We start from the raw sequence: 26,832 nt of genomic DNA, 5'->3' as shown, positions 1-26,832 counted from the left end.
ACCTGGGGCAATTCCCCCCCCCCTGTCTGCGTAAAACCTCCCCCCCCCCAAAAAAAACAAAGAGAATGAAAACTTTCAGTGTCATATACATACGTAAAGTATATAAACATGAAGTTCATATAATTTCCTAAAACAACTCATTTTGTTTCAGTTAACTAACGTACATCAAAAGACAAATATAAATTATGAACGCATTGTCTGATGAACTTATTATTATAAATGAAATACGTAACGTCCGAGGCAGGGGCGGCATTTCAGCATTTCATTCGGGGGGTCGAGTTTCTCAAATGTGTATTACCACAGTGCGGTTCCTAACACACATTAGTTAACAGGAAGTGGTCACAAAATCGGTTTAATATGAATAAAAATTAGTGTTTAGAAACAGTTAAAATTTTAATTCACTTTCTAATAAGTTATCATATAAAACATATCGATACTAAAGTTATAATACCTTTTGGAAAAGCTTTAATGCATGATTTTTTGAATCCGGAAGAACAGAGAATCGTGTTACTAATCTATCAGTGCCCAGTGTCGTGCTGTTTTGCCATTACAGCTAAATAGAAAAGATTGTGAAAATGCTCATGCCCTTTAACATGTATAACTTCGTTTGAATTTTTTGCCCATTGTGCTTCGAAAATAATTCTTTAACCTCCTGAAACAGAAAAAAAAATCTTTCTCTACTAGCTGAGCTGATTGGAAGAGTTAAAAAAAATTGAAGTAACAAAGTTATGTATGAAAACACTTTTTATATCTTGCTTTTCAAACTCACCCAGGCAACTTCAAAAATTGTGAGGGGCTTAATTTTTCATTGAATAATCTAGTCGCTCTCAGCTTCAATGAGATCTCATCTGATTCCAGCTCTGTTATTCACTATTCCAGGATCAGGGGGAGGGGGGTCTTAGGGTTCACCCACCCCCGGAAAGTTTGACTTTACATTTAAATGTTCGTTTATATTTAAAATTTCCAAAAACTAGTGTTCCAAAACTCAAATGTCTTTCATGTGTATATTAGTTGCATAAAACGCTTTCATAATAGACAACCCGAAGACTTGACAACATTAGCACAAATAAAAGAGCGCAAAGCTCTCCGTATGAAAGTTTTTAAACACTCCCCGGAATTATTTTCTAGTTACGGCCCTGTCCAGAATGAAGAGTCCATAACAAGGAAGAAACTGCAGTCTCTGGATGTGATAACCGGTCTTGTCAGTATATTGCTTGTAATTTTTCTTGCCTCATGCTAAAAATTTTACTCATAATTGAAACATTTTATTTTTCGTTTCCAAAATGCAGATAATGTAGAGCAAACCAAACAGAAAAATGTTTATCATCAAACCTTGTGTTGGTTTCACTCAAAACTGAATCTATTATTTAATACAAAATATTAAAAAATCAATATTTGGCTTTGATCATCATCATGTGGGTTTATGTCACTTTTTTTTTTAATTGGCTCAGAGGAAGAATTTTTTTGAAAAGTTTCACGCTTGATTGAAATAAACATCTATGTAAAATCTATTTTTAGTTTCAATTGCAGATTGAACTGTGGTAGTATGGTGCACAGATCAATTGTAGATTGAACTGTGCCTTGAATAGTCCGAAAATTAAGGGTAGCGGATTGAAGATCTTTTGATAGAGTAAAGCATTTTTCAAAAACTTTCCTCAATACAAATTGAATAAAAATTCAAACGAAGTCATACATGCTAAAAGGGCATGAACTTTTTCACCATTGAAGGAATGGTTTTGCAATAATTCTTCTAGTAGTCAAATCACTGTTTTGAAGTCATCGAAAAATGTTTTTATGGTTTTAACTCTTGAAGATCACCTCCAAGATTACATAATTATAGAGCCCCATAAAAGTTATTTGTTGATTTTTTTTTTTCAATCAATAATCACATGCATTTTTAAGAAGTATCCATGAAAGCATATAATGCATTGAGCAGCTGAAACGTGTTTCTAGCAGAAGAAAGCGTTGAACACTCATTAAATAAATATACACTTAAAAAATGAGCGTAAAAGTGAATGTAAAATATCAAGGAATTTTCTTGTGAAAACCTTGCAGTTACACCACTTTGCACGGGCCTCTCATATTGGACAGATCATCGTTACACTGAGCGGCACACTAGTATGAAATAATTAGCCTATATGCGGAAATGTCTTCTTTAGTTAAATTAACCATGGTTCTCTATCAGCTTTCTATGTCTGAAAAGGCCGGAAAATACTTCATGAATTTCTAAGTCGTCATCCAAATAACGATAAACACTTTTTCTAGTCTGGGAGTGTGTCGAGTTTCATCAAATAGTTACTGAGAAGCAGGGAGATTTTTTTTAATGAACATTGATTTCCTACTTACATAAATTCAATTCACCCATTTTCTATCATTCTATTTGAAAAATTTGGGGGTGCAACCGCCCCCTCTTGACCCCCCCCCTATTTGCCGCCCCTGGCCCGAGGGATTAAAAGTAATCTTTACTAATAATAAAGCTGATAGTCTGTATGTCTGGATGCCTGTTACGCGCATAGCGCTTAGACCGTTCGGCCGATTTTCATGAAATTTGGCACAACATGAGTTCGTAGCATAGGGGTGAGCACCTCAAAGCGATTTTTTGAAAATTAGATTTTGTTCTTTTTCTATTCCAATTTTAAGCCCATTTTACCGAGCAAATTATCATAACGTGGACGAGCAAATTAACATATCAACTTGGCTAGAAATTCATCATCCATTGTTTGTAAATATACAGGCGAACCAATGACTTTTCTATTTTCCACTACGGGCAAAGCCGTGCGGGTACCGCTAGTTATCAATATAGTGGAGAAAAATTCAGAATTGAAGTATTTACATTTGTTATGAACTCTGAAATCCATTTTGGATGTTACCCCCCCGAATGGCTTCACCTGGGGCCAACCTTCTCCTTCCCTCTCAGTAGAGATGTTACTGAATGAATATGCATTGATTGTGTACTTCTTTATCTAAAACTTGTCACACTTTCTTGAATTGAAGAATTTATTTTTAATTAAACATCAGATAAGTTTTAAATCAATATGTAATCGGTAATTTTAAAATGGAATAACTGCTTCGACAAAAAAAAAATCATTGCTCCCGGCAGTTTTGCGACAGTGATTGATTTTCTTCTAAAAATCGAGAGTATGTTAAAGTTAAAGAAGGTATTGAGTTCATGATTTTTTTCGAATTTTAATGAATTTATCCTATTAAGAAGCACTGAAAATTTTTTGGCCATTAAATGAAAATGTGTGTGATGGAGAGAGAGCGCATGTTTGTACTCTGCTCATCCCATGTAAAGAAATGGGTTATGTGATCTACAGGTGGGGAGGGAAACGATTCTACTATCTAAAATAAGATAGATGAAATGTAAGAAAAAATATAAAGCTCAGTAATGTAAGTTGTAATCTCTATCCCCTGCTCCCTTTTTATTTTGAACCACGGATTCCCAGGACTCCATGGAGCGCAGTTTGAAGACCTTTGATATAAGATAATTTGCGCAATATCAATGACATTTTTTTTTAAAGCTGTAATTTTTCATCGCTACTGAGCGTATTTCCGTCCTTGGAACTTCAATTTTATTTAATGATCGATTTAAAAAAAACTTTAAATTATTGTCAAACGTTGAAAAAATTCACTATAGTAAGAAAATATTTCTTTCAACTATACCTTTTTCAGTTTTAGTGTTTAATTATTTATTTGATGTCAATGCTTTTTGTTGCAGGTCCAACACTCTTGGTAGGAGAACTTCAACGGTAAATATGGATTTCTCTTTAACCTTTTCTCCCCTTGCGTTCAAATTTAATCCCCAAGTTGTTGCATTAACACTTTTACATCCATGCAAGATAGGTTAAACTTGTTTAACCATAAGAAGTAGGTTAAACCTCCATCTAACTGCTTCTTAGAGTTTCCCTAGAGTTTTCAATATCAATACACAAAGGTGGGAGCGTCAAATTGATAAGTCCTCTATGAAGGCAGGGAGCCTAGAAAGCCTAGGAAGGCTTTTTATTTGTATAGTATAGCTTGTTGAGACTCTTAAACCATTATATAGAAAACAAACAGGCATATTATTTATTTCCACATTAGTTCTGAACATATTTTCACTGTTCCGATTATTCGGTTTATCACTACAAAGAAATGGTAAAATATCTTATAGTTTTTCTTCTCATTTACTTTTGTTTAAATTAAAACAGACTTTTAAAAAAGAATTATTGAATAAAATAAATAAGTTCTGTTCATATACACTAACAAATGTTGGATTATGGACAATTCCACAAGTGACGGAACGACATTTTATTTAAAATTTAAGTGACTTTAGTGAAGCTTGGCTCACCAAAACATTGCAATATACAAAGTTTTTTTTTTTTTTTTTTGTTTGATTGTTAGTCAAAGGTTCGTGACTAAAAAACAAAATTTTTGATCAAAAATAAAAATTGAAGTGATTAGCAAAGCTATGATGAATAATACATTTCTTCCCCTTTCCTCCGCACTTATAACAGTTGAAGGGTGACAAAATGCTCAATAATGCTTTTTTAAATAGCTCTTCCCCCCCCCCCCTTTTTCCTCTTTTTTGCATATTGAGCTTTGAGGCGGAATTTTTTTCAACCGCAAAAATTTCATTATGTCAAATAAAAAAATATGAGCAAAAGCTTTTTAAAAAATAAAATAAAAGACGTTCCTTCAGAATTTTGTCATTATTAAATCATTGCCATTGAGATGAAAACAAAAAAAGCGTATGCTTTGATGTCCATAGTTTTTCTGCAAGCAGTTGAATTGTGATCAAGAATGTCATTTCGTCCTTTTTTCCAATTAAAAGACTGCTTCATTTTTAAGGATTTAAAGAAATAAATAGTGAATTTTAAAAAACTTGCTTTTTTTTTTTTTTTTTTGAAAAATGTCCAAAGATTTTTGTCAAAGATAGTTCACATGTACATGCAATGGCCCTTTTTTGAACAGACCTCAACAAAGGTTCATGCAAAAACTCAACATCAAAGCGGACATGCTTTACATTTCCTTATTATTGCAAAAATAGCCTGTTTAGAACTGCTTCTTGTATTTCCCACAAAACAATCAGAACTAACGCATTTAATATGCTACAGCTTTCAAGATTTAGATCTGTTTCATTAGCGCTATCACCTGAACTAAAATTAAAATGCATAGCAATCCATAGCAGTAGTAGTTTAAAAAGAACAAATATTTGAGTAAAGCTTTGACGGGAAACATTTACTAACTCTTCTAAATCTATTCGAAAAACTTAAAAAAGGAAATATTTTTTTAGATGTCTTCCAAAAAGAGGGAGGATCTTACCAGAGCTTTAAACGATGCCAGAAAAAAACTGGAGACTGTAAGTTTTCTGTCGCTAAATTCTTGCGTTTTTTCCTTCTCTTTGTTTGGAAATTTTTTTGGATATTTTTCATACACTTAAATTTGCATAATGCAAGGAATTCAATTAGTAACGTCGCGAATTTCAATTTAAACACAGGCATGATAGTCGCATATTGGCTTAAAATAATGACTGAGTTCTTCAATGAATTGAATTATCTTGTTTTAATCATGTATTTCTCCCCAGGTTATTAATTATTATAATGTATATTAGGCTGTTTCGGTACTTAAACAGGAACTATTTTAGTAGAACAATCAGAAGTAAAATTTGTGAGGGTTGGTTTGAAGGGCGCTTGCAGTGAATTGACAGCAAAACAGGTCTTAAGAATGAAAATTTTAGCCCTAAAAATCTGATTAATTCTTTAGAAATGATTTTATAAATCTTGATATTATAAGTTTTGGATTTTTTTTTTTTTTTTTAACTGAAAAATTACTGTTTTACAGTGTTTCTGAACTGCGACCTCAAATGGTTTCACAAAGCTAAATGATGGGCTAATAAAAATATAACTTATACACATACGTAAATACGATTCTTATATTATTTCAAATTCAATGAAGAACTTTTCTTTCAGTGAGATTACAGAATAGTAGTAATATGTATCAAAAAGAGGCTTTCATCCAGCAGTGCCAAATTTTACGAGGAGAGTTTTTTTTTTACTGTAGCTCAAATAACATGATTTTAGTTTATCATTTTTAAAAACTTGCAACAAAACCTAAAACTAATTAATATGTATCCCCCCCCCCTTCCTCAACCCGTACAACAAAGAAAAAAAAAGAAAGAAAGAAAAGAAAATAAACCAGATATTCAAACAGCAAAGAAAAAAACCCCGATGAAATGGGAAAATAGGTTTACTTAATTTAACAGTCGAAAAAAAGAGAAAGAAGTAAAAGGAAAGAAGGAAAGGAGAGGGAAGAAAGCAGAAAAAAATAACAGGAGAGAAAGGGGAAATGAAAAAATTGAAAAAATATTAGAAGAATGAAGGCAGCAAAAGGGAAAAAAAAAGAAGCGAAGTAATCTAGAAAATAGAAGGAACCAAGTAAATATACTTTAGGAGAAAGAAATACACCAAAGAAGTACAGTAAGTAAAAGAAGTGACACTGACTCCAAGGTATGAATAAAAAGCCTAAAAGCCAGCTCTATCAAAACTTCATTTTACATATGTAAACTAATCTAATTTTATTCATTTATTTTTGGACCTTTTTTGAATACATTACATAAAAAAAAATACGAAGCGTTTAAAGTGTTGACGTTGGGAGACTATGGATAACAAGCGAGTTTTCATTAGCTTTCGAAAAATTCACACCAAATAATTTGCTAAGGTAAAGAACGAAAAAGTAGCACTGTTTACGCAACAGATTTAAAAAAAAACGTTATTCCTAAAATTCACGAAAATGTGTTTCTTTTATATGTATCTTTGCCTGTTCAAACTATTTTTAATCACGTCATTGGCTGAGCAGTTCAGTTACCTAAGAAATGTAATTGATTTTTGTATTGAAACTGTGTCTTTACCTACAAAAACAAGGTTGAGTACCCGTTCTTTTTCCTTTTCTTAGCTCGGTTTCAAAGGCGGTTTGAGTTCCAGCAAAAGTGTTGGAGATTTGAGCAATGCCGGAGACATCACAGAAGTCCGGGAAAAGCCAAGATTCACTGCCAAAGGTAATCAAAACTTCCTAAAACTTTAATCGGTCAGTTGCGTTGTTGACCCAGCAGGAAACGAGATATCTTCACGAAACTTAACATGCATGTGGTCTATGATCAGGATCGGATTTACCTATAAGCTAAACAAGCTATAGCTGAGGGCCCCTACTTTGTTGGGGGCCCCTAGCCCTTCTCCCGAAAAAATGCATGATTCGTTTCTAAAAAAAATTTAAAATACTTTTTGAGGCATATTTAAAGCAGTTATTGATATCTGCGGCTCGCAGTTATAATACATTTACATGCCTCGCAGTGACAACGCACCGACAGGACCTGATTAATGCATGGTCCAGCGGGTCTGCGGACCTGGGCACCACAGTTTTAGGGGCACAAAAAATATGTAAATTTCGTTCTTTCTGCACTTTTTTTGGAATTATAACTTTGAAAATGTACGGATTATCTTGCAATAGGGGCACCAAATTTTACCTGAACCTGGATACTACTTTGACTTGATCGGGCCCTGCGCACCGACCGTCGCAACGACAATCAATTCTAGGATTTCACCAATCACTGCATTGTGTTTTAGAGCTACAAATCGCAACTTTGAATAAGCTTATAACCTTTCTTAAATATTAAATCTAAAATGTTGCACAGTAAATTTGTGACCTGTTTCGCTTCCGTCAGTTTCCGACTTTGTCTGCATGCAACGTATTACGTTTAGTATTCCGTTTGTGAATTTAAATTATTGTACAGGGTATATCTACAGAGATTACAAAGTATTAGAAGAGATAGTATTTCTAGACGATAGGAAATCACACAGCAATGCATGGTCGGAAACGCTTTCTTGGCTTGGTGGTGGCGACACAAAACACCAGAAAGGAAGAACATGAGCAGGGTAACAAAACATATTTATTATTCTTCGTAACATAAAAACATTAAAAAAAAAGAAGCATAAAAAGACAATGATCGTCAACCAGGTAGTAGGTATCCGAGATTACGATCCCGAGCCAAGATGCAGGCAGACCTCCAATCTCCGGCGCATTAAAAATCTAACTTAAGCGAAGATACCGGACTTCCCCAGCAGCCGCTATGATGCGTCGTACAACAAGGTCATCAACATTGTTAACGGAAGTTTTTTACAACCAGGAGCGGGTTAACACACGTTTCTGCAGGTCCGCGGACCTGGGCACCACAATTTAAAGGGCCCCAAAATAGGTCGAATTCCTTTCTTTCTTCTCTTATTTGGAAAGTACTTTGAAAATGTGCGGATTTTCTTGTTAGATAGGCAGCAAATTTTACCAGGACCTTTGCATCACCTTGGCTTGATCGGGACCTGCGTAAACCAGAGCCTTGATGTACCCCCAGAGGAAGCTATCAAGGCAAGTGAGGTCTGTCGGTTGAGCTGGCCAATGTACTGAACCAGCCTGACCGATCCTTTCTGGTGTTTTGTATCGTTACCACCGCGTCAGGAAAGTGTTTCTGACCATGCATCGCCATGCGATTTCCCATCGTCTAGGTGTACTTAAAAAAGGCACTCTAGATGCACTCTGTCTCTCCTGAAAGTTTGTAAACGCAGTACTAATACATCCTGTTCAATGGGGGTGCTCATCTGGGGGGAGGGGTCGAGGCACAGACTGCGCCATTTAAATTTTAGAAGGGGTGTTTCGAGGGAGTCTTTGCAATATTTAGGAGGGTGAGCCCTTGCTTTTACGGGGCACCCTTGTGTACATTAATTGCTTGCTTAGATGGTTTTACCGCACAGTAAAGTTTTGCCGTCGTGTTAAGACTCGCCCTACGTACAACCTTGTTGTCATTTGAAACTAATAATATAGGGAGTTAATAATAATAACAACAGTTGAGAAAATATTTGGTCCATTCTTTTCCCATGAGATACCTTTTCATTGAAAGCATTGACCGTAGGCCAAAAACTGTAGATCACGAAACCGCAAGGCTTTGCCAGGACTATGCTGCAACGATACTCAGTGGTCTCAGCTTAAACTTCGTGGGAACGCTACTGGAGGCAAGGGACCATAAGGGAGTCGGTAGACTCTTTTTCTGTTACTTTTTACGTTTTATTCTGTTGTTTTGCCTTTTGTAACCGCTATTAGAAATTTTAAAAAACGACACTTTCCCAATGGGGCAATTTATTTAGATATGCTACGGATTCAGTTTTTGCTTGGTTGGCGTGTAGTTAGCAGTTTAAAAAAAAAAATCAGACATAATTTCAATTTACAGCAGGATGGTATCCCACCTAATTGACGCTCAGCGGTTCGCCAGTTTATAAACAGCAAATTGCCATGCCAGTGGGCAGTATTGGATTGGTCAGTGACCGACCAAGGAACTAGTTTTGAAGGCCACGATCAGTCGCCGAATGTCTCAAGACTTCGTCTCTTCAATCTTCATTACTGTCTTCCTCGCCGGTAAAGAGTGTGGGACGAGCTATTGTTCAGCCCTGGTACTGCTCGAGAGGCTTGCATTGGACACTTTTAATTGTGTTGAATCGAAACTGGATTTTTAGAGAACTTTTTGCTTTGTTTAAAAGCATTGCAAAGTTAGTATAAAAATTTTATTTTTCAGTTGCATGCATGTTATATATGCGATAATACATCATGCCATGGGATTTCAAAATTTAATAGTTTTACTACAGTAAAACCTGCGAAGTTGAACACCTTTGTAAGTTGACCACCTGTTTAAGTTGAGCACTGCACCGCAAATGGTCAACTTACTCATTTTTCACTGTGTATTATTAGAAAATCTAACATTTTAGACAGACCGTCGGTGTCCATACTTAGTACTAAGTATTTTAGCTACGCAGAATGTTTGCTTTTTGTAGGAAAAAAATTAGAGACAAGTGTTTATTACTAAGTTTGATATCAATTTACCTGGAAATCGTGGGTCGTGAAAAAAAAAGAAAAGAAAAAAAAAAAAACAAGCATGATCTTGTACTTTACAGTGAATGTAGTAACAGCACTTGAATGAACTACTGCAAGCAAATTTGCTTTCAGTTGAAAACATTAGATTTACCAAAACCACTGCAAGCAAATTTGCTAGCAGTGGTTTTGATAAACCAAATGTTTTAACAGTTTTCTCCTAGACTTTCAGACCACTTTATTGATTGTATATATTTACGAAATCAAATTAGATAAATCTCTTGTTTATTGACTCTCTTTTGTTTCGTCATTAAAATTGCTTTCTACCATGATTTATTGATTGCACTATAAAGGACAATGCTAGATGAAGCCTGTCGAACAGTCTATTACAGCAATAGCGACGACAACCACGTACTTTGTATCTCACAGCAAATGTGAAATTAACGTGACTGAATCTTTATCATACTCAAAAATAGTTAAGTTTTAATGCACATGTGTCTTGTTTAGAGATGTAAAATTTCCAGAAATTTTGAAGTGGTGGAAAAAAAGTCAGTTTTTTTCGGGAAAAATTGGAAAAGATGGAAAAATTCATTTTTTTATGAATATAAATAGGGTTTCTTAATAGCTCTGTGTTTTTTGGAACATATAAAGGGTTAAGCATTAAGAAATATATGCAATATCCGCATCTTCTTTTTCTGCCTTGACCAGAAATACACATAAGGGTAAGTTTAATTAGAAAAAAAAAACTTTTTGTTCTGTAACTAAGAGCTTTCTTGGTCAAACACCAGGTACAAGTCAAGTCATCGTTCAACCAATAATGTTGGATAAGATTTGTTTAATCATAACAATTACATTTTCTTATTTTAGATTGCCTTTGAAACTTGAAATAATAATTGTAATTTTTGACTTTCAGACATGATTATTATTGTTTGAAAGAAAAATAAGTATGATTCCTCTTCCTTACAATTTACAACGTAACTTTACTGTCTGAAAATGAAAGTTATTGAGTTTTAATTTTTTCCAATTCAGTCTTAGTTCAAATCAAAACTAAGTTGGTTTTTATTTTTCTTTAAAACAGAAACCCCAAACCAAAACTGTGTAATGGTTTCTAAAACTGAACCGAAACTTAAACTGGAGTTTCAGTTTTTTCATACGGCCATGCTAAGCACAGTAGTAAAAGCAGTCATACCTGCACTTTTGTACAAAACTGAGTTATTATAACCAGGTTTTTCTCTGTTTCGTATTTTACTTTATAAATAAAATGGTTCAGGGTCATTTGATCAGGAATTTTTTTTTTTACTAATGTAAAAAAAAAAGACGTCTGAATCAAATATATGGATGAACCAATTTTTAAAACACAATATCTCAGCTTGAGCTCAACTCCAGATTCCACTTTTGTGCTTAGCACGACTGTATACAGAGTGCGGAAGAAAAAAACAAAAAAACATTCGGACGAAGATTGCATCATTGAATGGAAGTAAAGTAATTTCATTTTAATAAGTGTCTTATTTATTTTTGTTTCTCACTTTATTAAAAAATAATTTACAACATATCTCCAAGTTTATGCGGTTCGGTTTTCGGTTTTCTTACACTTTTAAGCAAAAGACCTGCTATTTTAAAGTTGTTTAACCAAGTAGAACGACAGTTCCTTTACTTGTTGTAGCTCAGCATACAGTATTTGATGCGGTATGCCACTTCAAGCGGCTTGGAAATGATAATCGATGTCCAGAAAGGGTTCAAAAACGAACAGTGAACATTTCAGTTAATCGTCAGGTCATCCAAAAGTGAGTTTAAAGAAATCTTTGGGTTTCCACGAGAGAAGTCGTCCGTAAGATGGGAATTTGTGACCGCCAACTTCGACTAAAGGCAAAAACAGCTCAAACATCGCCAAAATCCGAAGTCAGGATTTGTCTGTGATGGAATCAGCACAAGTGACAAAAAACTCTGTTTTTTTTTTGTGGATGAGGGCCATTAAATGAATCAAAAAAGCGTACCAAAAGAACATTTTAGAAGCTGTTATACTTCTATGGACCTAAGCGCACTTCAGCAGAGCAATGTAGACTGGACATTTTAATTTGACTCCACATTAATTCATACGGTCAAAAAGACAAGAGTGGTGCAAGGCGCATTGTTTTTGACATGTTATCATCTTTAGAGGAGATGTTCTACTCGCTAGCCCTCAATCCCATTTATTACACTGTATGGTCTGTTTTAGAGTCAAAGGTCTACCCTAAGCTACATATAACTTTGGACTCTCTAAACCAATTGCTTTATAGGAAATATGATTAATTAAAGGACTTTCGGGCATTGAATGAAAATTGCAATAAGCAGTTGAACCTCTGTATTACTTCAAAAGGCGGCCAGTTTGAAACCAATTAATTTATTGATTGCTAAAGGTCTTCTCATATTATTATTATTATTATTTTGGTATTAGTTGATTTATTTATGTTTAATAAAAGTTACATGGCAAAATGCTTGCCGCACCCTGTGCATTTGGTTCAGCAGAAACGTAGTTCTGTGATTAAAGTTATGCTTGTTGATTTTATGAAGAAGGAAAATAAATTCTTCACTAAGGATATTGTTTTTTTTTTTTTGCAAAAAATATTAAATGTTTTTTGATCTATATGCAAATTATATTATCATACCTGCACGTTTGAACAAAACTGAGTAATTATAACCAAGTTTTTTCTGTTGCATTATCAAAGTTAGGCAGTATTTTTACATACAAGGAAGAAATTGCATCAGAAGTTAAGTATAAGAAATTTCTAGTGACTTTTTGCAGAAAATTTCAATTAAAACTTCCTGAAAAGTTGAAAAAAAAAACAGATTTTTCAATTTTTCCGGAGTGAAAATAAATTCCTTCGGAAAAAAAAACGATTTTTTTCCGTTTTTTTCCCGTTTTTTTTTTTTTTTTTTTTTTGTGACTGTTTTTATCTCTAGTCTTGTTACAGATAGTTTGATTGACATGAAAAGAAGTACTTCTTATGGTGACATCACGTCCACGAACCCACCCAGAAGGAGACTTCCTTACACTCCTCAACCTGGTAAGTACATTATTTTCTTTGGGGACATAGACCAAATTAACAAATAATTTGGGTGACCATAGACCAAATTAACAAATAAAATAACCCAAATTATTTGTCCCAAATAATTTGGGGACATAGACATTATTTTTTTGGGGGATAGTAGACAAGAATCAATGAAGAACCTATATCTGTATTGAGATCTACTAAAGTGAGCGGCAAGCATGGATGCCGATTTTTTTTTTCTTCTTGTCACAGCTGGCTAGTTGAAGCTCACCAGTCGAATCACGTGACAAGGACATTTAATCCTTGTCACATGATCTATTTATTACGTGATTCCTTTGTCACTTTGACTCTGAGTTGTGAAGGACCTTAACACCAGACCGAAATTTACAGTTTAAGAACATACTATAGCAAATTTTGTATGCCGTCACTACTTAAACCCTAAGATCGTAGCTTAAGTAGCGACATGTCAGCCATCTTGGGGCTAAATGCCGCTTTCTACCTATTTCTGATATGATGAAATAGCGTGTTTTCTTTCTTGATTGTTTATTAACATAGAAGCGATTTCTTTCAAAACACTGTTAAGATTTCTTTCATTTACCAAAATAGTCGAATTCAATAATATGAGGCCACTAATATGAAAGCGAATTGTATTTTTAACTATCGCAAAATTATTTTGAAAATTTGGATACCCAATGAATGCTCCTGTAGATCAATTTTTCATCAAAATATAATATTTTTTTCATATCAAATATGTTTTCGAATGGCAATTTCTATTTTGCACCGCTCCAAAAATGCTTTTATTATTAAGAGAGAGAGAGAGAGAGAGGTGGTTAATATTTTTACCTCCAAAAAAAAAAAAGCACTGCCATAACCATTGAGAAGGAATGAAAGATAGAGAGAGAAGTTTTCTATTCTTGAAACAAAGGTCCCAACGCATGCGGTATAGTTTAAAGTAAAGTATTAGAAGAAATCAGGTTTCTTTCGCTAGTCTAAGCATTCGTTGTCGTTGAACTGTGTGGTTTGGGATCGTTGATCTTTGCCTTAGCTTTTCCTAACCGCTGTATTGGCTTTGCTCCCCGCCAGTTACAAAGCCCTACTTTAAGGCTATAACCATATACATAATAAGCATATATGTATAAATATTTAAACTAACAAAGTTTTGAAAACACATTTAAACGCAACAAGATGAGATATTCTCAACTGAATTGTAAAGCAACGGTTCAACTATAAGGGTTGCCCAAATGAAAAGAGGACAAGTGCGATAACGTCAGAATGAATGATTCGATTACAGCGCGATTGCACAAGTATATAAAGGGTAGTATGAGGTATCCATCTCAGATGCCGTTCAGCGATGAAATCTGTTTGCAGAAGAGGAAATTGTACAAAAGGAAAGTCATGCTATCCATGCATGCGTCCAGATCGGAACAACACGCGGTAGTACGGTTTCTGGTTGCAGAAGGTGAGCGTAATGCGGACATCTATCGGCGAATGGTAGCAGCACAAAGAAGTGTACGGCGACTATACTGTTTAGTTCGTACGGTTGTAAACAAGTGGTGTAACAGTTTTCGAGAAGGGCAGCAAATGAAATCGGATCTGCCGAGACCGGGCCACTTAAACATCGCGATCACCAATGATTATATTGCCTTCGTTAATGAAATGATCCGAGTTGATCGAAGGATTAAGACCCGTGAAATCAGTGACGAACTCAATCGGAGTAAAGGAACGGTTCATAACACTATCATCGACAAATATCGGCGGTGCATTCCCTAACAGGTACCCTAAACAAATTCCTTTGAGAAGTTTTGATCACTCCCCCCCCCCCCCCCCCCGCACAGTTTGGGCTTGTCACCCTGTGACTTCTACATCTTTGGGCCACTTAAAGAGAGCATTACAAAGGAAACGTTTCCATTAGGATGATGATGTGAAGGAAGCCGTGCAGGACTTCCTCAGGAATCAGCCCCGATCTTTCTACAGCAAAGGAATCGACCTGCTGCCGTAACGCAGGGACCTGTGTTTCAACGCCCATGTCAATTTATTTCTGTTGATTTACATTACAGTATTATTTTTCTTCAACTTGTCCACTTTTCATTTGGACAACCCTTATAAAATACACGAAAATGTAGTACATAGTAAATAAAGTTTAAAGTAAGTGTTGATTATAAAACTGAGATAATAAAACCTCCTCCCTTTTTAGTGTAAAGGCGACCCCTAGCTGATAACAAAATGTATTATATGCATTTTATGCTGTACTATAATCCTGATGAGTTGTCATATTTGAAGAATCTCTAACATAAATTGCATTCTAATAAAGATCGTTTAAGATAAATAAATACTTTTGTGCTGAATAGTAAAGAAAAAATAACAACGTCAAAAGGCACAAATTACAGATTACTGCAGACACGTGTTTCTGCATTCCAAGGAACGCCTGTTTCAATGCAAAAAGTAATGAGCTCATGGATGAAAAGATCATTCTTAAGCTCATTACTTTTTGCATTGAAAAAGACGTTCCTTCTAACGCCGAAACACGTGTCTGTAGTAATCTGTAATTTGTGCCTTTTGACGTTGTTATTCCTTCTTTATTAAAGATTGTTTAGTTTTATCCAAGATTGTACAATAAAATCATCTACTCTCTTTTTTCTCCTTACAGGTGGCCAAAGTGCTCCTTTGTGGGAGCAAGCAAAGACTATTCGATTTGATGACACGCCTTTGTCCTCGGATTCTCCACAGTCTTACAAATCCTCTACTCCGTCCAGAAACGTAAAATTAAGTGCCAGTACCACATGCTTGACCACTCCCACTACGACCAGACCCCAGTCGACCACGCCTTTCTTGCCATCAGAATCACCCAATCCACTCAACAAGTCAATGTCCAGCCTCACCATCAACGTCATGTCCAGGAATACATCGTCTGGTACCAGGCGCCTTTCATTGACAGGGATAAATCGAAGGCCCAACTATTCGGATTCCTCCTCCTCCGAAGCATCCCCCACCGACACTCGATCGAATACCCTGGTGCCGAGAGGCATCGTTGCCAGAAGGATGAAGGCATTCTGCTCGGAACAGCTAGCCAAGAACATTTCTGCGGATGGTTCCGTCAAAAAACAGCGCCACAAGTCTGAGCGGGAGCCTGCTAAATCGAAAAGCGAGTGGGACTTAAGGAAGTTGAATGAAGATATATGTCCGAGTCCGGTGAAGGAGATGGAATCGGATCCCAAGTTCAAGGAACAGAGTCGGGTAGATTATATGGAGCAGCTCGAGGCCAGTCCGAATGACCTCCCGGTCAAAGATGGCACTCCGAGCGTGGCTAGTCATTACCTAGATCTGAACTCCACGCCTTGTAAGTATTGTTTAAGTCTGTACACCTACTTTATTGCACTTTGTTCTCATGTGCTCCATTCTAGCAGCAATGTGCCGGCCGCATATAAACAAATATTACTTTGCTAGAGACCATGTAAAAAATTGAAGACTGCTGATTGGCTACCACGTAAAAACGTCATCCAAATTCTTTATAGCTTGTTTTACCACCGCCCCTATAGTACTAAATGTCCATCTCATGTTCCTCAAAAAGTTAATTGCCTATATATATCATAATAGCCAGGTAAACAGCGCCACACAGCCGCTATCCAACGATGGCGTTGCTATGGCGATGAATCCAAACAATTCAAATTGTTAGTTACCTTCTAACATCTCCGATAGATGGCAGAATTGACCATACATTTTTAAGTTCGTTTTTGTTCTATGTTAAAAACGAGAAAGGCAAATTAGTTTACATGTGGTGGAAGGAAGTCGTCGTCGCATCTGCGTTGGCTGACCAATCAGTAGTTTCTAAACTATTACTAGCTGAGTAAAGGATGTTTATATGTGAACCGGCTTCGATTCCAAATACTGTTCTGTTACCTATTACATGAATATATCAACATCTGTTCTTTTTCTAACTAGAAAAGGATGCGTGTATCAGTTGTTAGGAGCAAAAGCCTCTGCTTCACTAGTTTCAATCACCAATGCTTTTGTTATAAATATTCAGTGAAAAAAATTGCAAAAATGTAAAACTTGTTTCACTACCCCCGCTGTATCAGTGCAGGAAAAACAATCGCCAATAACAACAGTCTGATGATCACTATCAGGAATCAAGGACTCAATTTGCAAAGACGTTAGCGAATGTAAATCAAGTATCGACGTCTGGGTGTAACAGTAATAAGTTGTAAAACGAAACAAACTGAAAATAAATGACTTATACAAATAAAAAAAAAATCAACCTTTAAGTTATGCATCAAAGAACAAATGAGGAATAAAATGTAATAAAAAGAGAAAACTGGAATGAATTCACTCAACATTACGCAACAAAAAGGAACTTTTTGTCTGAATCCTGGTTTTAAAAAGTAAATTCCTACTGATGTTGGGTCGAGAAAAACGAATATGGTAGGATTTTTTTTTTATTAGCTCTTGTTTTCAAGATACACAACAGCCCACTGGAGAATACATTGGGGTTAGGTAAGGTTAAGAAGGGAAAAAAAATGCTGTGCAATAAATGTTATTAAATAGGCCCTGTTTTATTGAACAATGTTTTTTTTTCCGAAAGCAGTGGCTGCTTTTGGCCTATTAAACGCTTTATTTTCGATTGCTTTTCGTACGTCAAAGAAGGACCATCTCTTGCAAAAGTCCATCAGCTTTTGGTGAGCATTAATTCAGCCCAATGACCCTAATATCAACGTTCCATTGTAAAGATATCTTGGTGAAACCTTTCCTCATGCTCATCGCTCAAAGCTTCACTGTTTTTAATCAAAATATCCTCGAGGAAATGAACAAAATAGGGTTTCAGAGACATATCATTCAGCAATGGTCACATAACTTTCGTAGGGATTTTTTGATCAACTGTTTTTAGCTCTCGTCTTCTCTGCTGCTTAGAAATACTTGTAATACACCCTTACAGACCTCCTAGGTATTTTTTCTTTTCCAAAAACAGTGATTTTTATAATTTTGCGTATTTGAAGGGCCGTTAAAAATTTTCTTTTTAACCTTAGCTTCAATATATCGCGGAAATTTCCCTTTGAGGTATTGGAAAACCATCTTTGTTCACAGCTTTCACGAAGTTCTTTGTTATTCCCAGCAGAATGAGTATGGATGGATGCAGAAGTGGGTGAATCTACTAGAAGCTCATTTTGAGCATTTTTCCTCCTAGAATTTAAATTTCTTGAAATCCATTTTGGTTTTATGTAGAGAGATTTTCGATCTCAACCAGGGGTCGAAGTTTAGAAAACAGACGCTCTCATGGGGAATACTTCTATCTGCCTGGTAAAAAAAAAGCAATAGGGAGATTTCACTACCCTAGTTGGCTCTGTGTCATAAAAACTAGAGCTAATCTCAACTTTTTATGGTGATGTTCATGTTTAGCGATGCAAAATGCTTCGGAAATAGCTATTTCTGAGCCAGGTGCATTTTTGGTGTTGGGTAGTGTAATTAGTAAAATTACTTTTTAACCGACTTCAAAAAGGAGGCGGTTATCAGTTCATACCGTATGTATGTTTTTTTTTTTGTTTGTCCACTCATAGCGTCTCACCTAGTGAACCGATTTTGATGATTCTTTTTTTAATGGATAGAGGATGGCTCAACTTAGGTCCCATTACTTTGTTTGACCATATTTGTTCTTTAGTAAAAAAGTTATGGGCAAAAAACAGTAAATTTCCCTATTAAATGATTAAAATGATATTGTAGCGAAGTTCGCACTTTTCATCCGTGGATAACGGTGGCTCAGTGGTAGAATTCCCGTCTTCCACACGATCAACCCGGGTTCAAATCCCGACTAGGACAAAGTGAATTTTACTAAAATTTCGTTTCTACTGTTTCCCGTATTTTCCCGTATTTTCTATTAATTTCTGTATTTTTTCAAGTCTGGAAAGTTCCAGCACTTTTTCAAGTTGTATATAAGGAGATGTAACGTTCATTCGTGGTTCAGAATAAAGATTTTGAGTTGAGACTAAAGAGTATTCGCTTCATTTGGCTTTCACATTGTCTTCGCTATCTTCATCTACGCGACAATATGAAACTCATTGTTATAAAAGTTTGGTGCCATATAACTGTAACATTAATAGTAATTGTAATGATAATTTTGAATAAAGGCTTTTCTAAAGCAATACAGTGATATAGAGACGCACTTCTTACTAGGTAACTTCTTACTTTTACTGAAATATCTACATTTACACTAAAAAGAATGAAATAAAAAAATTTTGAAAAAAAAAATAGAACCGACTTCAAAATTGCTCTAAAAAGTGAAAAATAATTTTATTCTTTAAACACCATCGATAATACTTTTAAACATAATTTTTGAAGTTGGCGCAAAAAAAAAAAAAAAAAAAGTAAAATTCATTGTAACCATGCTTCGTTCATATTTTTATCAAAAAATCATCCAAACTTAGGAACGAAACATTTATATCGTTACTCAAATATGCTGTCATCAATGCGTAATGCATGTGGTAGTGAAGAAACTGGACGTGGTTAAATTTATACTTGTAGTTGAGTTATGGCTGTGAATAATTTTATCGATCGTTTTTGCGCCAACTTCAAAAATTATGTTTAAAAGTATTATCGATGGTGTTTAAAGAATAAAATTATTTTTCACTTTTTAGAGCAATTTTGAAGTCGGTTCTATTTTTTTTTTTTTTCAAAATTTTTTATACTGAGCTGCAAGAGAAAAGTAAACAATTTCATCAACTAATGGCAATTTTAAATTGATTGCGATAGAAATGGAAATAAAGAATTGTGCTGCTTAGATATTTGCTGAAATTAAGATTTAGGATAAGCTAAGTAAAACATAAGATTAAACGAAAATAATGAATTATCTTAGCATAATGACGAATGCAAAAATTGTATTTTCTTTCCAAATAACTTTATTAAAATATTTAGTGAAATCATTTAGAATGTATAAAATACTTTAGCATTTATTGCTATTTATGTATTCATAATTATACGAGTACTTTCAATCAAATTTGGAAAATTCACTTTGTTGTATTCACAAATTGCCTTTCTTCTTTTGTTTTTCAACCTACAAACTTTATATTCATTAATATAATTTTAACACATATATATTACATTTTTGATTGCAGTAACGAAAGAGCTTTGTGAAAAGGTTTCGGAAGACCTCAAGAAAGTGACTTCTTTTGCGGTACAACTCTTCCAAAGGGTACGTATGAGACATTCTAAAACTGATCAGTAGTTCGGTGCAAAAAAGCAAAATAAATATTTCTATGAGAGGAAAGGGAGGCGAGATAAACTGTTAGTGAAAATTTGCCCGTGACTTAGCTGTGTCTTTCACTAATTTCATGAAAATATTTTTATGACAGAACATGTAACCTCCATTGAGGCAACAGTGAAGAAGCTTAAAATTTTGTCTTGTTTTAATGATTTGCTCGAACCGAAGAGGAAATGTTTCCATTTGGAATGATAAAAAAAAATACTCCGCCGAGACCAGTCATTTCTTTTATTGTCACATAACAGGCAGGGCTGTGGAGTTGGAGGGAAAATATCGATTCCGACTTCAGAAATTTTCGAACCTTCGACTCGACTCCAATTTCAAAATCAGTCCGACTCCACAAGCACTGGAAAAGTTGCGGATTTTGATAAAAAATAACACACTCCGACTCCTGGATCTTTAAACCTTCAACTCCCGACTTTGCTTTTCTTCTTTTGCAATTATTTACTGGTCCTTTGTAAATCTTAAAGTATTTGTTTTTAAATACAGTAAAACCTGTAAAGTTGACCGCTATCATCAAGTACAGAATTAGTCCTGGATCATACATATCAACATCCATTAGTTGACCACTAAAGCACTGCACCGTAGGTCAACTTACACAGGCTTCACAGTACTCATTTCTGCTCTCTCCTGAAGTTGTAATTCTTTTTTTGTTGCAGGTGACAGTCGATTCACAGTTGACAACAGCAGAAAAAACGTCCATGACGACGACTCTGGCACAAGGAGTTTGGCAGGCGCAGCAAAATCTGCAGCCTACAGCTTTCGGAACGAGATCTTCCACGGCGGATTCCCAAGCAGAACCACGGGCAGCCATGATGCTTTTACAGCAATATTCCGACAAACTTTTGAGCCTCGTAGAACAAAGGATAACGAAAGTAGAAAAGTGATTTTAATTCATCGAATCGCCACTTCATTGAAGGATCTCGACTTTGTCATCTTCATGCCCAGTTGTCTGATCTCCCCGATAGCCTTGGATGGGACAAGAGAAGAAACGAGAATCTTTCGTTGAGAACTAAAAGTACAAAATACATGTTTGAGCAGTTTCACGCTGTATCGTTGCGAGTAACTAAGCAAAAATATATGATGTTGCTGACTTTAATGAGTTATTTTTAATGATATGCTCTGAGTCGTGAAAAAAAAAGCTATTCGAAAAGGTCTATGATAGCCATTGCAACTAATAACCATTATTGCTTGCACAGGTTTGCTAATCCCAATAACTTGATTGTCTTGACCAAACATACCTTACAAATGTAAATGCAAAAATCAGCCTTATCAATTAGTTGATTAAATGAAAACAAAGTTATATTATCTGAATGCTTTGCTCATCATCGGTACTTATACGTATTATCCTGTCGAACGTTTTCCACAAACAAAAACAAGCGCCAAACGGTATATCATACCTCAAATTGATTTGATTAATATACCTCTAGCTCCTGCTTATATATGTGACGACAAGCAAACTGGAGGATTCCAGAAAAAACTAAACACCAAAGGACTCAGATACTTCCCCCATTTTAAGAAAATGAAGGTTTTGTCCCGAACTGAGCAACCAAAATAAAAAAAAAAAAAACTGCCCTCAGTACACTACTACTCTTAAATACTAAATCAACTCAAAATATATATGTTCAGATAATAGTGTCCATTCAAGTCAAAACAGAGCAATGCAGGAATTATCAACTGAAGGAAAACAAAATAATCGAAATTAAGCGCTTCCACAACTGAAAATTTGCTCATTTAAATCGTAATTTGAGGCAGTTATCAATGCAATATTACTATTTTACTCAAACACAGACTAATAATTAATTGCTTTCTGAGACCAACTGATCATTTTAATACAAGAATTAATAATTTTGTGATATCAGTAATTTTAAGTTTGCAATCAGTAAATGAAAACAGAATAAATTTACTTGCAAATAATACTATGATTATCCGACTAGTGCTTTTTCGGTTATGAGAAACAACTCCCGGTGTTACAAAAACTAATTGGAACAAAGAAATGATCAGATTCAACTGAAGATTACATTTTGGCTCGTGGTTAAATTTGCCGAGTGAAATGTATTCGGTTAACCGATGTTTCATTAGATAGGTTTTCCGACAATCGGTAGTCAACTGTGTTTTCACAATAGATGCAGTGATAAGCAAGGGGATGTAAGTGGACATTTTCAAGTTTTGAGTAAAACGTGTTTAAAAATAACATCCTAGGTAGGCTTTCATTGATTTTTTTTTTTTCTTCTAAATCATGTTGAACAGCAGCACCTACTAGGGTTAAGTACTATCTCTTGCCCCAAGACGGAGAAGATGTTCCCCTACTATTTGTACAGGTTATCTCAAATTTTTTAATTTTGCCGCTTACATCTCGTTGCTTCTCGCTGTCTCATTTGTGTGATGTTTTATGAGAAATTTTCTATATCTAGATGATGCGAGATTAAATATTAATAACACTGAATAAATGGATGATATAAACTTAAATCTATTTATTGCATCTTGTAATGTCATAATATTTCATTATTTCTTTTAAGATCCATGGATAATTTGATAGTGATGTAAAAAATACTGTTGCTTTTGATTTTGTATCTGCATCATTTCTATCATAATTAGGGGAAGTATTAAGAATCTTAATTCTCTTGGCCACGTCCGCTCAACTCCACAGACCAACCCGAGCATATTCGGGTTTGCCAGCAAGAGGGTTTAAGATTTGCCTTTCAAAAATGGCCTTAAAAGTATATTTTGTTTGAGTGGAAGGTATGGTTTTAACAGATCGACTGATGGTTGTGAAAACTTTTAAATGAATTCGGATGCCATTTCATTTTTTAGATGAAGACTGCGACTTTTTTGTAACAAAAATAATTTATCTGACGACAATGTATATATGAAATGTTGATATTGTTGCTCAATTGTTGAGAATAATGATTTAATAAATATTTAATTAATTATAAATGTTTTTTGTCTTACTAAAAATATTTTCCTGATGAACGAAAAGTGTTAACTCTTTTTTGCTTCGTAAATTTAAAAATAGTACACAAAAGTTATAACTTTAATTTTATGTAAGTTAAAAACATAATACAGTAAAGCAGCGTTTGTATGTCTCTCGATTACAATCTTTTTACATTTATGCGTCATTTTCGTCAAGTCCGATTCATTCCTATTCATTTTAATGCAAAAATACATAGTTTATGCATCCCAAAACACCTGTTATATGTAGTTCCTCTCCCTGGAAATTCGTAAACGGTCCTCATGCCTTTATTTATTGGCTTATAGAGGGTATGATATGTCAGGTATGGAAGGGCAAATGAAGGTGAAGGGGAGCTTATTTCGTTTGTCAAAACCCTCTAATGAAAATGATCAGCATTTCCTTAATTCAACAGATAATGCTGTAATCATTGGGAAAAGACAATCAAAATGTCAGGCGACAATAAAATATTTTCTAATGAAATGGCAGGTATGTTCATTTACGCATATTAGTTGTAATATATAATTACATTAATAAATGGAGATGTGATAAGTATAGTAAGTATTTAAAATATACAATTAAAGTATGATTTATTTAATATTATAAAAGTTTTGTTGAAAACTTTTTAAATACTCTCGCTATCACTAGATGGCAGCATTGCTGCACTGTATTTGTGTTTTACATTCAATTAAACTTTAGTTCTCTAGCTCTCATGATGGTTGCATGTGTCTGCTGATGCGGTGTGGTAAGCCTTTTTTTTTTTTTTTTTTTACAAATCTCAAGTATGAGTTTTTGATTATTTTAACAGGTTATGGGCCCAGGGTAGCTTGTAAAATGCATAGGGGGAACCAATCAATTTTAATTTTGAGAAATTTTTATAATTAAAATAATAAACACCACATGGCAATTGTTAAGCCTAATAACAAAAATGCTCATAACTTGTCTTAAGTACTAATCGTATTCAATCTGTTTGTTGGGTGAATTTTTACAGCATGTAACTGGAGAAATATTTAATTTCAGATAAAAAAAAATTTGAAATAAATATCTAGTTTATGTAATTTTGTAGGTAAAATTAACAAATTCATAAAACAACCATGCCTGGAGGGGATAGCTTTACTCACAAGCAATTGATAGGTAGAGCAAATTATTTAGATTGGAAATTTGCTATGAAAATGCCAACTTAAATGACATAAGAGAATGTGGTAAGGAGGCATGGGATATATTGGCCAAGACATATGATGTTAAAGGAATTACTAGAAAAGTTTCTGTAATTAAGGACTTAGTCAATACACGATTTACCGACTGTAGAGATATGTCTGAATATTTACATAAAATGATTTCAGCATATCAACAGTTAAAATCAACAGGTAGCAAACCTGATGAAGAGTTGGTTGCTGGAATAATTTTGGCCAATTTGCCTGACTGTTTGATCCACTGATAATAGCCTTAAAGAATTGCGAGGAAGCAATTACAGTTAATAATGTAAGAACCCTGCTAATGACTGAAGATTCAAAAATTTTTGATGAGAGCAGGGAGAAAGCATTTGTGCGCGAAAAATTTAAGGGAAAAGGGTCGTTTAAGGGTAAGTGCTTCAAATGTAATTTATTTGAGTATAAAAGTGCTGACTGTAATAAGGCACCACGTCATAAGGGTGGGTCAGGAAACGAATTTGGGAAAAGATCGGAGACAAATTCAAAATTTGCACGCAAAGAGGAAGCATATGTAGCGGAAATGTATGTTGCAGGTACAAACCCTGGTGTAAATGTTTGGTACATGGACTCATGTGCATCTTATCACATGACTCCACATAAAGACCTAATTAATGATTATTGCAAACCTAGTATTCGTCACATAAAAACAGGTAGTTCCGTTATTGAAGTCGAAGGGGAAGGTAGAGTAACTTTACTTTTATCCAGAAATGGAGAAAATGTAGGTGTGTCCTTCAGTAATATTTTGCTTGTGCCAAAGTTAACTGCAAATTTGCTTTCAATTAAGTATTTAAATCGCACTTTTGGATTGGTTACTACTTTTACTGGAGAAAGGTGTTGTGTTTATAAAGATAATCATTTAGTTGCTGGTGGAACAGGTATGAAAAATAATCTGTATTCGCTTGACCTAAGCAGTGAAATGGCTTTAATTAGCAGTGAGGGTGTATCCAATGAATTGTTACATAAAAGGATGGTAAGACTAAATGATATGGTTGAGGGTTTTACATTTAATGGTAAATTATTGGACTGTGTTTCATGCATAAAAGGGAAAATGCATAGGCAACCATTTCCAAAAGGAAAGGCTAAACGGGCAAAGGAATTGTTCGGTGTAGTGCACAGCGACCTTTGTGGGGCGATAAGTGTTTCATCAATAGGAGGAGCTCGGTACTTTATAAGTTTCATAGATGATTTTTCTCGATTGACATTTATTTATTTCTTAAACAATAAGTGTGAAGTCTTTGGGAAGTTCAAAGAATTTCAAGCATTTGCTGAAAGGCAAACTGGGAAGTCAGTTAAAATGTTACGTTCTGATAACGTACAGAGTATGTTAATAGTAAAATGGATACTTATCTACTATCTGACAGGGTTCACCATTAGAAATCCATTCCGTATACTCCGGAGCAAATGGAAGTCGCAAAGAGAAACAATAGGACTCTAGTGGAACGAGCAAGGTCTTTGTTAGCAGATGCTAACCTCAAGAAAAGTATTGGGCAGAAGCTGTTCAAACAGCAAATCACTGTAAAAATGTATCTCCCACAATAGCTGTTTCTAGGATGACGCCTTATGAAAAATGGTATGGGGAGAAACCAAATTTAGAGTATTTAAGGGTGTTTGGCTGTCGCGCATTTGTGCACATTCCAAAGCAAAAACGATCAAAATGGGATGCTAAAACAAAGCCCTGGCTAATGGGCGGTAATTTACTGAAAAGAGTTGATGTTTGTGGATTATTGCCAGGATAGAAAAGGAAATCGTCTCATCGATCCAATCAGTTATGACGTTGTAAATTTGATCGCGATGTTCATTTTTTAGAAAATGATGTTTTTTAGGCAAAATTGCTCTTTCGATTTTTTTGATGATTCCTCATTTAGTGGGAGTGCAGTTTAAAGGTAAACTCGTCTGATGATGAGGATGAAACTATGAAACATGAAAATGACCATAATGAGCTCGACAATGATAATTTAAGAATGATAGTTTAAGAGATGGAGATGGCGCAATTTCAGGAACATAGTAATGATGACAATATTAACGATGATGATACAGTAAAACCTGTAAAGTTGACCCCCAGTCTATGTTCACCGCTTTTGTCAGGAACAGAATTATTCCAATCTCATATAATGAAGGAAAACCTCTCTAACTTGACCACCTCTCTATCTTGACCACCTGTCTATCTTGACCACTAATGTATGCCAAATTTGGTTTGGAATATTGTAAAAACCCTTTGTAAGTTGACCAATTGGTTTATTTTCTTAAACTTTCTTCAGCAAATTATTTTATTTTATCATCTGTTCATTTATTTATTTATTATTATTATTATTATTATTATTATTATTATTTTCTTTTTGATAGCTTTCTAAGAATGTTTTTAATTCTTTGATGACAGACTACCATTTTACTAACTAAACAGCAGCATAAAGCTTATGCTGCTCTTTATTCTCCAATCTTGTTTTTCATTTGTTGTTCTATTTGAGATAGCTTTTTGCACTCAGTTCAATGAAAATAGGTAAGTAGAAAAGTTCA

At 34.7% G+C, this 26,832-nt stretch overlaps 1 protein-coding gene across 1 annotated transcript in view; it reads left to right on the top strand.

The window, feature by feature from the left end:
• Window positions 1-23,053, top strand: part of LOC129221505 (mitogen-activated protein kinase-binding protein 1-like) — a 149,847-nt gene extending 126,794 nt beyond the window's left edge. The window contains exons 25-31 of the mRNA XM_054855995.1: window positions 3,719-3,749; window positions 5,273-5,338; window positions 6,931-7,033; window positions 12,834-12,926; window positions 15,559-16,248; window positions 20,012-20,088; window positions 20,817-23,053. Coding sequence (XP_054711970.1) covers window positions 3,719-3,749; window positions 5,273-5,338; window positions 6,931-7,033; window positions 12,834-12,926; window positions 15,559-16,248; window positions 20,012-20,088; window positions 20,817-21,044 — 1,288 coding nt within the window. The 3' untranslated portion in view covers window positions 21,045-23,053. The remainder of the gene's footprint in view (window positions 1-3,718; window positions 3,750-5,272; window positions 5,339-6,930; window positions 7,034-12,833; window positions 12,927-15,558; window positions 16,249-20,011; window positions 20,089-20,816) is intronic.
• The last annotated feature ends 3,779 nt before the right edge of the window (window positions 23,054-26,832 follow it).

This window comes from Uloborus diversus, chromosome 4 (genome assembly GCF_026930045.1).
Source record: "Uloborus diversus isolate 005 chromosome 4, Udiv.v.3.1, whole genome shotgun sequence".
In the NCBI taxonomy this organism is placed as follows: domain Eukaryota; kingdom Metazoa; phylum Arthropoda; class Arachnida; order Araneae; family Uloboridae; genus Uloborus; species Uloborus diversus.
The sequence above is the reverse complement of the archived record's forward strand: the minus strand, read 5'-3'. Positions and strand labels throughout refer to the sequence as shown.